This window comes from Telopea speciosissima, chromosome 4 (genome assembly GCF_018873765.1).
Source record: "Telopea speciosissima isolate NSW1024214 ecotype Mountain lineage chromosome 4, Tspe_v1, whole genome shotgun sequence".
Classification (NCBI taxonomy): Eukaryota; Viridiplantae; Streptophyta; class Magnoliopsida; order Proteales; family Proteaceae; genus Telopea; species Telopea speciosissima.
In genome coordinates this window covers 70215206-70229063 of record NC_057919.1, presented here as the reverse complement: position 1 = coordinate 70229063, position 13858 = coordinate 70215206, and the positions used below count along the sequence as shown (strand labels likewise).

Here is a 13858-nt window from a genome sequence, read left to right as displayed (position 1 = left end):
TATTGATTTTGAATGGGGATCTCTAGATGGATTTTTTGTGGATTCGTATTTCGGAAAAAATAAACTGTTTGGTTACCCTGATTCTGTGACATTATTTTTCCTGAAAAACTGTTTGATTACCCTGAGTTTGTCAGGTGGATTCATCTTGAATCTATCTGAAAAACTGTTTGGTTACCCTGATTCTGTCAGTTGCCAAATCTTAAATTTAAAAGTACAAGGTACTTTAATCAATAATTAAAAAATAATGTCATTACCATATTAATGTACCCAAATAGTTAATCATACTTATTTAACATCCAACGTAGTATAACCTAAAATTACAAATATGCCATTATTTACAAAAATCTCACATGTAGCCACAATATCCATCTGAAATATAAAATTCCACAAAAAATGATCATTTCTAATCTAAATCTTTCTCCTAGTCAGATTTGGAGTTTTGCTTTCAATATCTTTTCTTGTGTTAAAGCTCTATTTTGCCATATGTTGGAAATTTTCAAAATGAATAAGTGGGACTACGTGTCTATAGAGTTTTGAATGTGAATTAAGCGATCACATGGCAAGAAATAGTCCCATCAACCCATGCATTGTTGGATGTGGCCCCTCATCAATATGAGCCAAACTCCACAGGATTTTATCCATTATTTTTCCTGTTAGTAAGGTGGAGAAACGAACCAAGAATTCTCTTTCTTCATCATCAATTGGATCACAATTTGCAACCCAGAATTCTATTTCATCATCAATCCAATCACCATTCTTTTTTGTTTTATCCCTGGGAATAGTAAAAATTTCATACGTTTGATCATTTGTACCCGCTTCAAGCCCTAATGGAATGCACATTTTTCATTTTAGGTTTAATCCTTCCAAGTAATAGGCAAGGGGAAAGCATAACTATGTTTTTTGGTCAATTCCAAGTTTTAAATGTCAATTACTAAAGATAATGCTCATCCTCTTTCTAACCCTTTGTCTCCAATTGAATACCATGAGCTGCTTAAAGATGGATCTCATAGTATAATTTGTGGTGGGAGTCATATTAAGGAAACAAGTGCACTATATATGTTAGCATGTACATCTTAGATAATGAAGCCTCGTTCTCTTTGTCTCTGTTGCTGATTGGATTGCAATTTATGGATTGAGGCTTTCCTCAAGCCATGGTGAAAGAGCCTTCCCCGACGGCCATCGTTGGCCTTGGATGGGTGCCAGCAACAGTGAAGGGAAATTTTGGGGCAGAGATTAATAATGATCCTAGATTTGTAGGTTTTTCCTTCACCCAGAAAACTTTCTTCTAGATTGTTTTTTTGTTGCTGGAGTGGGTGGGTGGGGTCTTGAACCTGAATTATATAAAAAAACACACTCAAACTAAATAAACTAATCTAAGCCACGACCACCCGCCGTAATTTAGAGTCAACTTGTTATAATCCCACAAAACTGTGACTAAGCTCAAAAACTATAGAAATGGTCCAATATTCAAAATAGAACTCCAATATTCAAGAATAAAGGAATTTTTACACACACAATAGTTGTCAAGCATTAGTTTGTCAATTTCTGTAGGAATGCCAATCTACAGTCTCTGGAAGCCACCACTTAGAGCATATGTGAAATTTTGTTTTGGGGGGGGGGGGGGATAGAGCCACAAAATCACCAAAGATAAGCCATACATTTTGATTAATCAGTGGATTTGTGAAAAGAGTTTCACAAATATCAGATATTACTCTCTGATAGCATTGTTCTTGTAGTGATAGACTGTATGGCCACTGGGCAACATAAAATCCCCTTGGTATATGCATGCCTTGGTATATACCACCTTTATCCACATTGAACTGCAAATTCATCAAACAAAAAAAAGAGAAAAACAATTGTAGATAAAGCTAAATGGAATGATTAGGTAAAGTCAAACCATGCAAAATACCATCTTTATCCACATTGAACTACAAATTCATCAAAACACAATGCAAAGTATACTGTAATATAAAAATTGTTGATGAAAACAATTGTATATGAACAAGCATTTAAGAATGGACATCTCATGAGCAATACAATTTGATTTAAATTTAAAGGAAAACAAAATCTTTCTAGGTATATGAACAAGCATTTAAGTATACTACATCATCTTCAGCATCATCATCACTATAATGACAAGTGACATTCTTCCCCCACCCCCTGCTTTAAATTTTAAGGAAAACAGAATTTTTCAGCATCATCATCACTATTATGTTAATATGAAACACAGAAATTTAAAGTTTTACCCTTCCTAGCTATCTTAACCCCTTTGTTTTCTGTAGACACAAGGAAGATCATTACACCATTCCACCAGACAATGAGTAACCAGATCTCTTATTGATGTACAACTCACCTCAACTTGAAACTCTTGACCCATTTCATTACACCATTCCATAAAAAGAAATTAAAAATATGTATTAAAAATGAAGAAAGACCATTTAATAGTGTACACCAATGTCAAAAAGTGTCACCATGGACAATTAACAGGGATTTCCCATTCAAGCATGTTTACATATGTTTGAAGCATTAGATTGCTAAAAAGAACATCCAAAGTGATTATTTGGCTTTGGACCCTATGACATATGGCAACCATGTCATCCTAATGGGGACTATAGTCACTAAACAGTAAGCTAACAATCTAACCCAACGATAGGATCAATAGGACTGGTAAACAGCAAGGTAGGCTCTTTGTAATAGTAATAGATAGTAAACAGGCCTACCAGCAAGGATAATAGTTACGACTCTCACCACTAGGGTATCCCAAATAACAAGATCAATATGTTGTTCATAAAGGTGAAACAGCAAGTTGAGAACTCACTGCCAGCAGTAACAGATAGATCAGAAACTTAATGAACAAGTTACTCTCAAAATAGAAACTTAAGACAACAGTAATATCAACCCTAAAACAAACTATTGCAGCCTTCAATCCAGCAGTCTGATGGATTCCAGACCTGGATCAAAGGTAACAACAAGGGAGGGGAATAACATGCTTAAACTTGGCTTGATCTGGAATCAAAGACTAAAATTTAAGCAATGACGCTGTCAAAACAGGCCTATTGCAAACACTATTTGAACTGTTAAGGTTAGTTAACCAAAACTCCAAGATCAAGTTAACCAACTCCAATTTTGTAGAGAAGATCTCCCTGTTGGAAACCAATGAAACATGGTTTGGCTCTCGAGCTTGTTAAAGATGCTTGGATTTATTTAAGTGTACAAAAGTTTGTATATGAAAGTTGGGCGGTTGTTACAGAATGGGAATGCAGAAAATCATCACATGTTGTTTAGTCAAAATTTCAGTCATCCAATTAAAGATACAAGGAGAAGTTAGATGATATTTTTCCCCTCTAGTTTCCATGTTCAAAATATTCAAGGCCAAAACAAAGGCTTAAAAAGCCAATCCAAAGGGGGGAGGTTTAAATCAGTCCCCACTGAAGCAAGGATTTCACACAAATTTCCCATTAAAGAAGCAAGACAAAACAGAGTACTCACTGACAACAGAGTTGGTTATTTCCCTTTAAAATAAAGTAATTTCACCTGCATTGACTCAATCCAAGACAATACTAATTTATCATAGATAACAACTTAAAAATACTGCCCTAGAAAGTCACCTCCATACTCATTTATAGGGGAAATGGAAATGGCAATATAATCTGATGCTTTGGCTGAGTTGAGTTTGAGGGGGGGTTTTACCTGAGATTTAGGGCAAGAACAAAACCGTAGATTTAGGGTACACAAGAACAAAATCTAATGCTTTAGGGCAAAAAGAAATTCACAAGCTTGATTTGAAGGCCACAAGCTCAATTTGAAGGCCACGAACTCGATTTGTTCTTGAGCTTCAGTTTGAAGGTCACGAACTCCGTTTTTCATGGGGATGAAACGCTAGTTACAGGACAAAGATCCTGCAAAAAATGAAACAAATCTTAGAGGGATAGAGAGAGACAAAGCGCAGAGAGATAGAGGGACGGACAGAGAGAGCTAGAGAGCAGAGAGAGACAGACAGCGAGAGAGCGAGAGAGAGGAAGGAAGTACCTGCAGAAGATCTTCAAATGCAACTCTTCAGGTCTTGCTTGCAGAAGTTCTTCGAATGCAGTTCTTCAGGTCTTGCTTGCAGAAGATGAAGATCGCAGCTTTCAACCCTCACAATTTTTTCCCGAAATTTTGTAAATTTGAGATTTATGCCCTTTTATACCCTGCCCTAGATTTGTGTTTCAATTTTGATTTCACCTCATGAGGTGAACTCTCAAGATTTCACTTTTTACACTAAATTGATGATTCTCGAGAATTTTAAAATCTGTGGAAGGTCATTTGCCTTTTTCATCCAAACGATTTTTTAAAATGAGATTCATGTATCCGAAAAATTAAATCCCAAAGATTTACCCAACCAAATGCGGTGTTAGTAAATCAGGTGGGATTTCCCTTCCCCCCACCCCCTCTTTTTTTTTTTTTTTTTTTTTTACATAAGCAACAAGAAACAGAGGACTCTCATATCCATGATGATGAACTCATATCCCCCCTGATCATCACTTGTATGCTCTGCAAGAGCCTGCACAAGTAGTTAGCAGTCCACGATGCAAAATAACTTGAACTCGCTCTACATGAACGTGCTCTTTTTTTTTTGTGTGTGTGTGTGTGTGTGTGTGTGTGGGAAGAGAGAGCTGGAGTGCTGCCAATTCTCCCTTCAAGGAAGATGAAGGGAGGTTATGGTCACTCACTTTAGCTTTCATCATGCCACTCAGATTGCACAAAATGCTGCTCATACCCATCACTTCAGGATTCAATAAAATGGTTGCACCACTGTACAGAACCCAAAAACTAGGGGGAATAGGCTCAGAAGAAGTTTCATGCAATCTTGAGAAATGTGACTGACCTCCTTCAAAGAATCTTGCTGACCCATTTCTTAACAACATTGCTTTGGAGGATCAAAATTCACTCTAAATCACTACTCCCAAGATCTACCAAACAAGCCCTTAAAGTCTGCAGCCTGTATTTGGAACTAAGCCCAGCTAATTGGTCCAACTCAAATTAATGAGTTTAATATGAAAGACTAAACTAAATACCAATGTAGACAAAGCATGAAATGAACCAAAATCAATATCAATGCTATGATGGTATTATTATCAGCTGCCCTCTTGGTTCCACGTCATTTGACTACAATTCATTACGCCAAATAACATGAATCTAAATATTGAAAGCCGTTCATATTGAATATTCAAACCATTATTTAGAAAGCAAGACAAAATGACTCAATGACACTTAAAACTTCTAATCTATCTTCTGACAACCTCCATAGGAATAGGAATGAAAACAAATTAGTAACCAGAGTATGTCTCACCAGCAGGCCAGATGCTCCTGAAGATGGCAATGGCTAGCGGAAGAACACCCATCAGAGCAATCTGAAGTTGTTCCGAGCTACTTGTCCGAACCGTGATCTGCCCACTGAGTTTGTTGTTCAATCCAACACGAACAGCAACCTTAGAATTCCGCCCAATGGAGAACTGAGACTGCAGATTAGCCCCCAGGGCCAAGTCACCTCTCCACTTCATCAAAGAAAGCCCCAGCGTAGATTGATCCTGGTTGATTGGATAATCCTTATCTTTAAGGCGTGCCTCCAAGTTAGCTCCATAAGCAACATCACCTTGTGATCGGACAGCACCAGTACTACCAACAAAAACAAGGCGTTTTCCAATTGCTATCTGATCCTCAACTTTGAGTCCTGTGGCAACATTTTCACCTAGGAAAGTAACCGATACACCAGCAGCTGTCTTGTTCTTTTTAAAATTTTTGAATTTGGCTTCACCTTTGAGGATGTACGCAAGCTGCTTTCCAATGGTTTGGATGTCAAAACCAGCCAGTGTTGATCCATTATCCCCATGCCTAGCTGAAACAGATGAATCCAAGTGGATATTGAACTCCTTCTTATCTTTCGTCACCTGGACAGCAAACCCAGCTGGAAACCGGCCAGCTATTGCCAGATTCTCTTCAAGGCTGACACCATCATAACCACTATCATGGTCCCAACCATGGGTGTCCAAAACAGGCCTTGCCAGAAGCTGTGATGTTGGCTCCAAGAACCGGTACCTGTAAGCAGGATTATCTCCATCAAAAGAAGGGGGCAGGACCATGTCAGGTAAGGGAACTGGAACAGCCGCTGGAAGTCCATCTTCCTGATCAACATCTTCTCCCATGTAACCATAATCATCCTGACTATCCTTTCCCTTCTTTTTGGTCTCCTTCATTCTTTTCAACTCTTCTCTCCACTGTTTCTTCTGAAGGAGCTTCACCCGATAATCATACTCATCAAAATAAGCCTTTCTCTGCTCCTTGCTGAGCTTTGCAACCTGAGTCTTCCTTAGAGGTTTAAATGGTGGCAGCTGATCATACTCATCCTCCTCTTCTTCCCGGTCTGAATCTGATAAGTCCCCCAAGTCGATATCAGAGTCACCATTATCGCCACCCTGTTCGGTAGAGAGTTTTGGGTGTGCACGGGATTGCAACAGTGAAGACAATAAGTAGGGTAAAGGCGGTGAGCGAACACGGAAACCAAAGAGCTTTCGGTGGTCAAATGGGTCTTGAGGTTTCGACAGGGAACTAGCTTCAGATAGAATCTTCATAGAGTAGCACAAGAGCAATAACTGGGGTCTCCAACTCTGGCCATTGGGAAGAATTCTTTGGCCTTCTCTGTTCTTTCTGCATGAGGGATGGTTCTCAACAAGAGACACTGGATTCATCAGACTAGGATTCATCAGACGCATATCACCAACCGCTTGCCCAACACACTGCTGAACAACATGGGAGCGCTGAGCAACAAATACATCATAGCTTAAGGGTGACCCAGATGGTCCTTCTGGGGGTGCCGAAGCAGCATGAGTCAAAGTAACAATGGTACTACGCCAGATTGGAGAACCAAGTGTGCTGGTGATGGATCTTAATAATGGTAGATCATTAAGGTCTCTAGTCTGAGCATCCAGCCGATCAACATAAAGGACAATATCTGGCGGGAATTTCTTTGTGAATTTCTTTATGGATGATAAGACCTTCCTGTTGAAAGACTGTTCCATTGCAGACGGTCTGAGACCCGGTGTGTCTAGGAACCGGATTTTAACACCATCTATCACTCCAACGATCTCTTTTACAGTTGATGTGGCTGGCTCAAATGCATCGATCAGTGACTTCTCCTCGCCAAAAATGGAATTTATGGTAGCACTCTTGCCCACCCCAGTTTTCCCAAGGATCAGAATGTTCAGAGAGAAGTCCAAATCTTCTTTGCCTTCTGCTTCAAGCTGCATTGCTGTCTTTTTTGCACTTTCAAGGCTGAAAGCTTGATTGGTTTGCCTCCCAGCAACAAGGGCCAGCCGGTATAGAACCTGCGCGGCTATGGAGTCTTCAGGAGAATGGCCTAGCCTCTGAACAAGCCTCAAGAACTTCACTCTTGTAAGCTGTACATTCTCCAGCTTTTTCTTTTCTTCTTCACTCAGGTTGTTCTCTGATTCTTCCCCCACTGTGAGGTCTGAAGGAGCAAAAAGATTGGGACGGTTTGGTCTAGGAGCAGGTCTCATAGACCGGATTGAGGATCCTAAACCAGCTGGACGCTCAACAGAGAAAAGCCTTGAACCATCTGGAGATGTGATTGTGATGCTGCCACCATCTGATCCTGCATTAGTTGCTGCTTTCAGAAGAGCAGCCAATGCGGAAGAATCAAATAACTCCTTTCCATCTCCCTCCCCATCAGTGTCAGCTTCTTCATCAGAATCTGTGACAATCTGTCCATCAATTCTCTGAGAGAGGTCCTGAGAACTTTCAGCTCCCGAGTGAGAAGCTGATCCTTGTTCCAACTCCTTCATGATCTGCTTGGTGGTTTCAGAGCTTCCGAAGATCAGACCTTCAGCATCTTCATCTGAAATGGAAGCTCCATCATCATCATAATCATCTTCTTCTTCTTCATCATCATCATCTGGCTCTGGGTTAGCTTCATCATCAGCTTCCTGTTGTACTTCGGAGTCCACAAAGAAACTACGTACTACAGGTTCATGTTCCTCCAATTTGCTGGATATGCCATCCTCTAGTCCCCCACCATGAGCAGTTCCGCAAGCATCACCACTCTCTGAATTTTTGGACTCCCCAGCAACAATAAGCTGTGACTTTGCCTCCTCTGCTGAATCCAGTTCTGTAGATTTATTTTCCAGCTCAGGTCTAGCATAGTCCTTATCTTCACTGAGATAAACTCTTCCGTCAGCAGCACCACCATTGTTTCCTTCCTTCTGGCTATCTTCACAACCATCCACTATAGAATCAATAAAAGAAAATACTGCATCCGGATAGTCACCTTTCTCCCCTTCTGGAACTATAGGGTTCAACACCTGAGACCCTAATTTTTGTGCTTCAATGACAGAGTTTACAGTTTCAGGGTCCCTATCCAAACTGCTATGGTCTACAGAACCCCGCTCCTCTACCTCCACAACACCGGAATCCGCTTCAATGATTTGCAAGTTCCGAGGCTCTTCAATACAAGGGCTTGCTTGAACAGAACCAGTATCCAAACTCACGCTTTTCTCAACCTCCACTCGTTCAGTTTCCGAAGCCCTCTGCTCCTCAGGGTTCCCAGTGTTAGATTCCGAACTTGATAAAATTGGCTGTTCGGCTTCAACAACTGAATCACCTCCACTACCAGAATTTATGCCATCAGCATCCACAAGCTTTGGTTCATCAGGATCTTCAATGACAGAGGTTGTTTGATCGCCAAAAATTGAGCTCTCCTCCGCCATCTCAATAGATTCTTTAGCATCAACAACAGAATCTCCTTCCAAGGCAGGGTTCCCCTCAACAGCGTCATCACCAACCAGCACCTCACTCTTCTCCTCCACAACCTTGTCTTCCAACTCGGTCGCTTCCAGCTCCGAAGTTTTGATTGCAGCGCTTTCATGACATACATCCAGTTTCAGATTTTCAGGAAAAATATCCTGTTCGGTAGCCACTTTATCCTCGGCGGGAGACTCCGGGATGTTTTGGACTAATTCATTCAAAACTGGATTCCCGAGGGAATTCCTTTCAACAGAAGGCTCCTTTTCTTCAGAACCTGAAATTCCGTTTTCAGGTTTACGAATCTCTTCTTTGCTCATCTTAGAACTCTGCGTAGCAACCCACTGTGACTCAGGAATCCCGTCTTTCTCCCTTAAACCCGAACCCAACACCTCGCCAGGTGGTGAGTCCCCGTCTCCATGAGACTCCTCTTCTCCATCATCCCCCAGAACCCTAACTTGAGGAGCTTCTACCTCCTCCTCCACCCCACTGATCAACCCTTCGTCTCCAACAACATTATCCTCTTCATCGTCGACCCCTGACAACTGCGCAATAGGCCTCACAGTCTTGGAGGGCGAGAAAACCGAGGAATCCATAACAGGTTCGACAACAGGGACAATCTCGTCCTCCATGTCGCTTTTCCTTACGAATGGAACACCAATAACCTTCCTTTCAGTTGCAAAATCTCGGGTTTCTTCATCTGGGTCGGTAAAGAAAGGCCTCTCAGATGCGGTTACAAAATCTTCCTCACCACTCAAGAAGCCATCCGATTCGTAACTACCATCGGTACTATCAGTATTGTTGCCTTTCTTATGATTTTTTATAATGGGTTCAGTATCAGAATCAGAGGTAGGAGGAGCTCGGATAGGAAGAGAACCTGAAGAATTGGAAGGAGAAACCTTCAATGGGGATGATTGTTGTTGTCGAGACGCCTCCGTTGAAGCTGGGGTCGCTTGTGCTCCAAAAAGAGAGAGAAATGGGTTTGAATCCATGGAGTTAAGCTTTTGTTTCTTCTACGTAAAAAGATGCGAAGCTACAGTCGCTCTGGTGAGTGGTAAGAAGGATAGATTAGGGTTTCCCTCTCTTTCTTCCTTCTTTGGATAGGAATTTTGAAAGGCAGCAGCAAGGAGAGCCACTCACCACAGGGCTCTAAGGCCAGGGTTTTAGAGAGCAGGGGATAAGATAGGCAGTTTTTCTTGTTCCGCTATTCAGCTAAGACGACGGATTGTATGTGCAGGTAAAATGACGGCCACTGCCCTTCTATTAGATATTTCCCCATTTTCCATACCTTTGTCCTTTCTTTAATTAAAAATAAACCTTTTCCTGTAAAATATTATAATTATTATTTAAGTAAGGGAATATTAAAATAAGATAAATGTTTTTAAAGAATTTTTTTTCTAACATGAAAGAAATATTATATTCGTTTACCGAAAAAGTAAATATTATATTCAAGCCCCAACCATCTCCCTCCTCGATGAAGCCGGATCAAGTTCACGTACGAGAACCATTCTCGTATGCCTTTACGCGCACATATGGAATTTACTCACTCTCTTGGATTCCATTTGTGCGCCTAGGATGTACAAAAATGATTCTCATGCAAGAATCAGATCTGGACCCTTCTCTGATTGGAATAAGAGAGTTGAACCTATGACTTCTTGGGGATATCATCTAAAAACATCAGTATTCGATTACCAAAAAAAAAACAACAGTATTCGAGACTGTTGTCAATAAAAGAATCTCATTAACATTTCACCTAATTGTGTCACATGAAAGAGTGATTTGGCGGATTCAATTATTGTATATCTAAGAAGTAATTTATATGATCATCGCCAAATTTTATACTCAAATTTAATTTAATGCATCTTTTATTTTCATTTATCTTTGTATTTATAGTTGCCTATTTCTCTCCGATCATTTTCTAAATGGTGCATCTTGTTCTCACCAAAATGGTAAAGGGAGAAGTTATAACCTTCTTTTAATTGTCTTTTATCTTATTTCTAAAAGTTATTTAACGTACGAGTAAAACGGATTTTTAATGAAAATGAATTAATTGTCATCATGCCATTATTAAAAACTATAAAATTTTCAAGTATGTGAAATGATAGACTTTACGTTCATCGAAAACAAAAACTATGGTATCCTAAAAAGGCAAAAAACAAAGACTTAGGAATTTTTTTTTCACCCATCTTTGTTCCATCTTGATTTTCCCCTTTCTAAAAGTTCCATTTTTTTTAGTGAAATATTATTGTCACAAGGGTGTGTAAGTGTGTTCTCCCCCTCCACCCCCCCCCCCCCCCAAACAAGTCTCACATGACACATTCTACCACATGGATAAATATGTCCATTGTGACCGTTGGATAGAGAGAACATGGTCGAGATTAGTCACTTGTCGGATTTTTTAGTCTAATTCAATCAAATATCTCCCTCATAAATTGGCATGCTTTCCATGCATGTGTAGAGTGGACTGTAACCATTATCAAGCGTGCATTCTCCCAACTTCGATTAAGAACAAAAGATTTAGATATGAAACACCATAAAAACATTACAAATACTTGTGATACTAATAGCCACCCATTTTTTTCTCAATTTGAATTAAAAAACTTTATCTAATCGAAAATTTCATCAATTTTCACACCAGAAGACATGCGAGTAGGGGTCAATTTGTGCATGAAAGTTTGGCCTCATCCAATGCCTCTTTGATTGGATCATTAGATTTTAATTTTGATTTTTGTTCTAATTATGCAAAATAAATTTGAGAAACCAAATTATTATAAATTGAAATCAATTGGTTACTACTTACATAATTGACTCGAGAAAGAGAATAAATTTCATTGGAGTATTCACACAATGATTTTTTTGTGTGTGATAAGATATTTCATTTTTTTTCTTTATCTTTGGTGTGTGATAAGATATTTCATTGAGTTGGTACTTTGCAGGTGATGGTTGCTATCTTGCAGTTGAAGAAGCATCTCATTATTGAGTTAATAAACCTTGGTTACAAAACAAAACAAAAACAAAGGTTAGGTGTGCCTAGATTGACAAAGCTTAACTTTAGCTTTTAGCTGCATTGGGTTTGAGTTAGCATCAATCAAGGTACACCAATCAATAAGTTTCCTTAATGGATCTTGTGTCTGTGAGAATGGATCATGTATACTTTATACAAAATGACAATTATGACAATTATTGTTTGCTAATTGCTTAATCATGGGGATTAAAAATAAAATTTAGGTTATTTTCATTAGATGTAGTCTAAAAACTGATAAATCATCTAAAGATTATTAACTTAAGAATTCAACTCGAGAAAATCCAATTTATACTATGATTTGGCCACAAAAAATCCCATTGAAAGTTGAAATATGTTTATAGTGGTTTTATTAATAAATGTGTTTGGTTAAAGTAAAACGAGTGAAAATGGACAAAGCAAATGGGACATGAAGAAAACTTATGAAAATGAAAAGGAAACAAACACAACGATAGTGTGATTCATCCAACAAGAGCATCATTCAGAGCGAGGCACAAAACTATACATAAAAAAGCCGTTACTACAACAACAACAACTCAACTGTATCCCAACTAAAGGGGTCGGTTTATGGATCATTATCCTCCAATCAGTTCTAATCGATTTCATAGTTAATACAATGCCTAAGCTAAGCATGCCTTTTCTTACTACTTCTCCAAGGATCATTTTAGGTTGTGTCTTTGACTCTTGTAGTTCATTCAATTTGAATTAAAAAAATCATAAGTCTAGAATACTTTTTGAATGGACAATGGTGGCGAAATGGAGCGATGTTGGTTGATGGCAAATTACAGACAAAAATAATAGGTAGGCGCTTAGGTCTGCCACTCAGTAGATCATGCGGAACTGAAAATTTATGCACAAAGTAGAACACAAGGTCCTTTGTTTATATATCAAGCTTCAACTCAATCAAAATCAGCCATATTGCATGGAGTTGATGGAAGGGTGAATAATTGAAATTTGTGGTAGTAGATGGAGGGTCATAATGATCTTCTTACCCTTGCTCCGCGGAGAGGTTGTTTCCTAACTCGAACTCACGACTACTTGATCATAATAGAGCAATTTTACCGTGTCGTCAAGATCTGTTCTCCTCAAATTCAATTAAAAGTATAAAGGAGAGGAGTTCTCTAAGGAGGAGCATGGCCCCTCCATGCAGAGGGGCCAATGAAAGTGCACACAAAAGCTTCAACAGGGCATGCATTTTCGCCTTTAATGGGATGGGGCAGTCATTTCGCCCCCTCTATGTCTGGACGTAGATGGTATACTACCTCACAATAAATATTTCTTCTAAATATAATATTAAAAATAATTTCTCCATAATAAATAAATAAAATAAAAAAAAATACTCCTACAATCTTTAAAATGTGGGGGGCAATTTGGTGAAATGTAATCATAAGAAGGTGACCCTAAGTTGAAAGCCATAGAATGGGAGATCAAACGGTTAGTAGCTGCCGGATTTGAATTAAAGTTTTCTTGATTCTGAAGAAGTTTTGTCTGATTGTGTAAGATTAAAGATGGCAAAAGATTGTGTTTTGTCTTCTTTTGTTCGGAAGACAAATGTTATCTGTTCGTACACGCACTGTGTATCGTGTACGCACCGATTTCCTCATCTCAAACGCATGGTTAAAACTAACTCTTCCTTATCTTATCTTCAATTTCACGTTGCAATTTTCTTCTCACAATTTGAACCTAAATTTTGTGGTTCAAGCCCAAAAAAAAAAATGTTCAGTCTTAATTGGCCCAAAATTGCAAATTCAAATTGAAAAAAAAAATTATTCATTCAAAAATCGTTTATTAATTGTTTTCATTGAAATATTGGAACCGTTTAATAAATGTTTCGATTCTGATGTCTACCTTTCATACCTTAAACCGAATTAGAACTGAGGCAATTAACTAGAATCGAATCGAATTGAACCAAATCGAATTATACTCTCATGTTCAAATATTTCATATTTGGTTTCAATCTTAATTTTTCGTACTAATAAGAAGTTAGAATTGTACATGTTTGGCTTTGGTTATGGAAACTGAACATAATAGCCTAATTCT

The 13858-nt window shown here is 38.8% G+C and overlaps 1 protein-coding gene across 1 annotated transcript; it reads right to left on the bottom strand.

Moving 5' to 3' along the window:
• Positions 1-5078: 5078 nt before the first annotated feature.
• Positions 5079-9886, bottom strand: LOC122658831 (translocase of chloroplast 159, chloroplastic-like). The gene has a single exon (XM_043853959.1). It carries the CDS (start codon positions 9786-9788, stop codon positions 5310-5312), a length of 4479 nt encoding a protein of 1492 aa, XP_043709894.1. The 5' UTR covers positions 9789-9886; the 3' UTR covers positions 5079-5309.
• Between the last annotated feature and the right edge of the window lie 3972 nt (positions 9887-13858).

Bases quoted from the DNA above. Each gene is read 5' to 3' on its own strand.
- LOC122658831 (XM_043853959.1), bottom strand. From the start codon at position 9,788: ATGGATTCAAACCCATTTCTCTCTCTTTTTGGAGCACAAGCGACCCCA.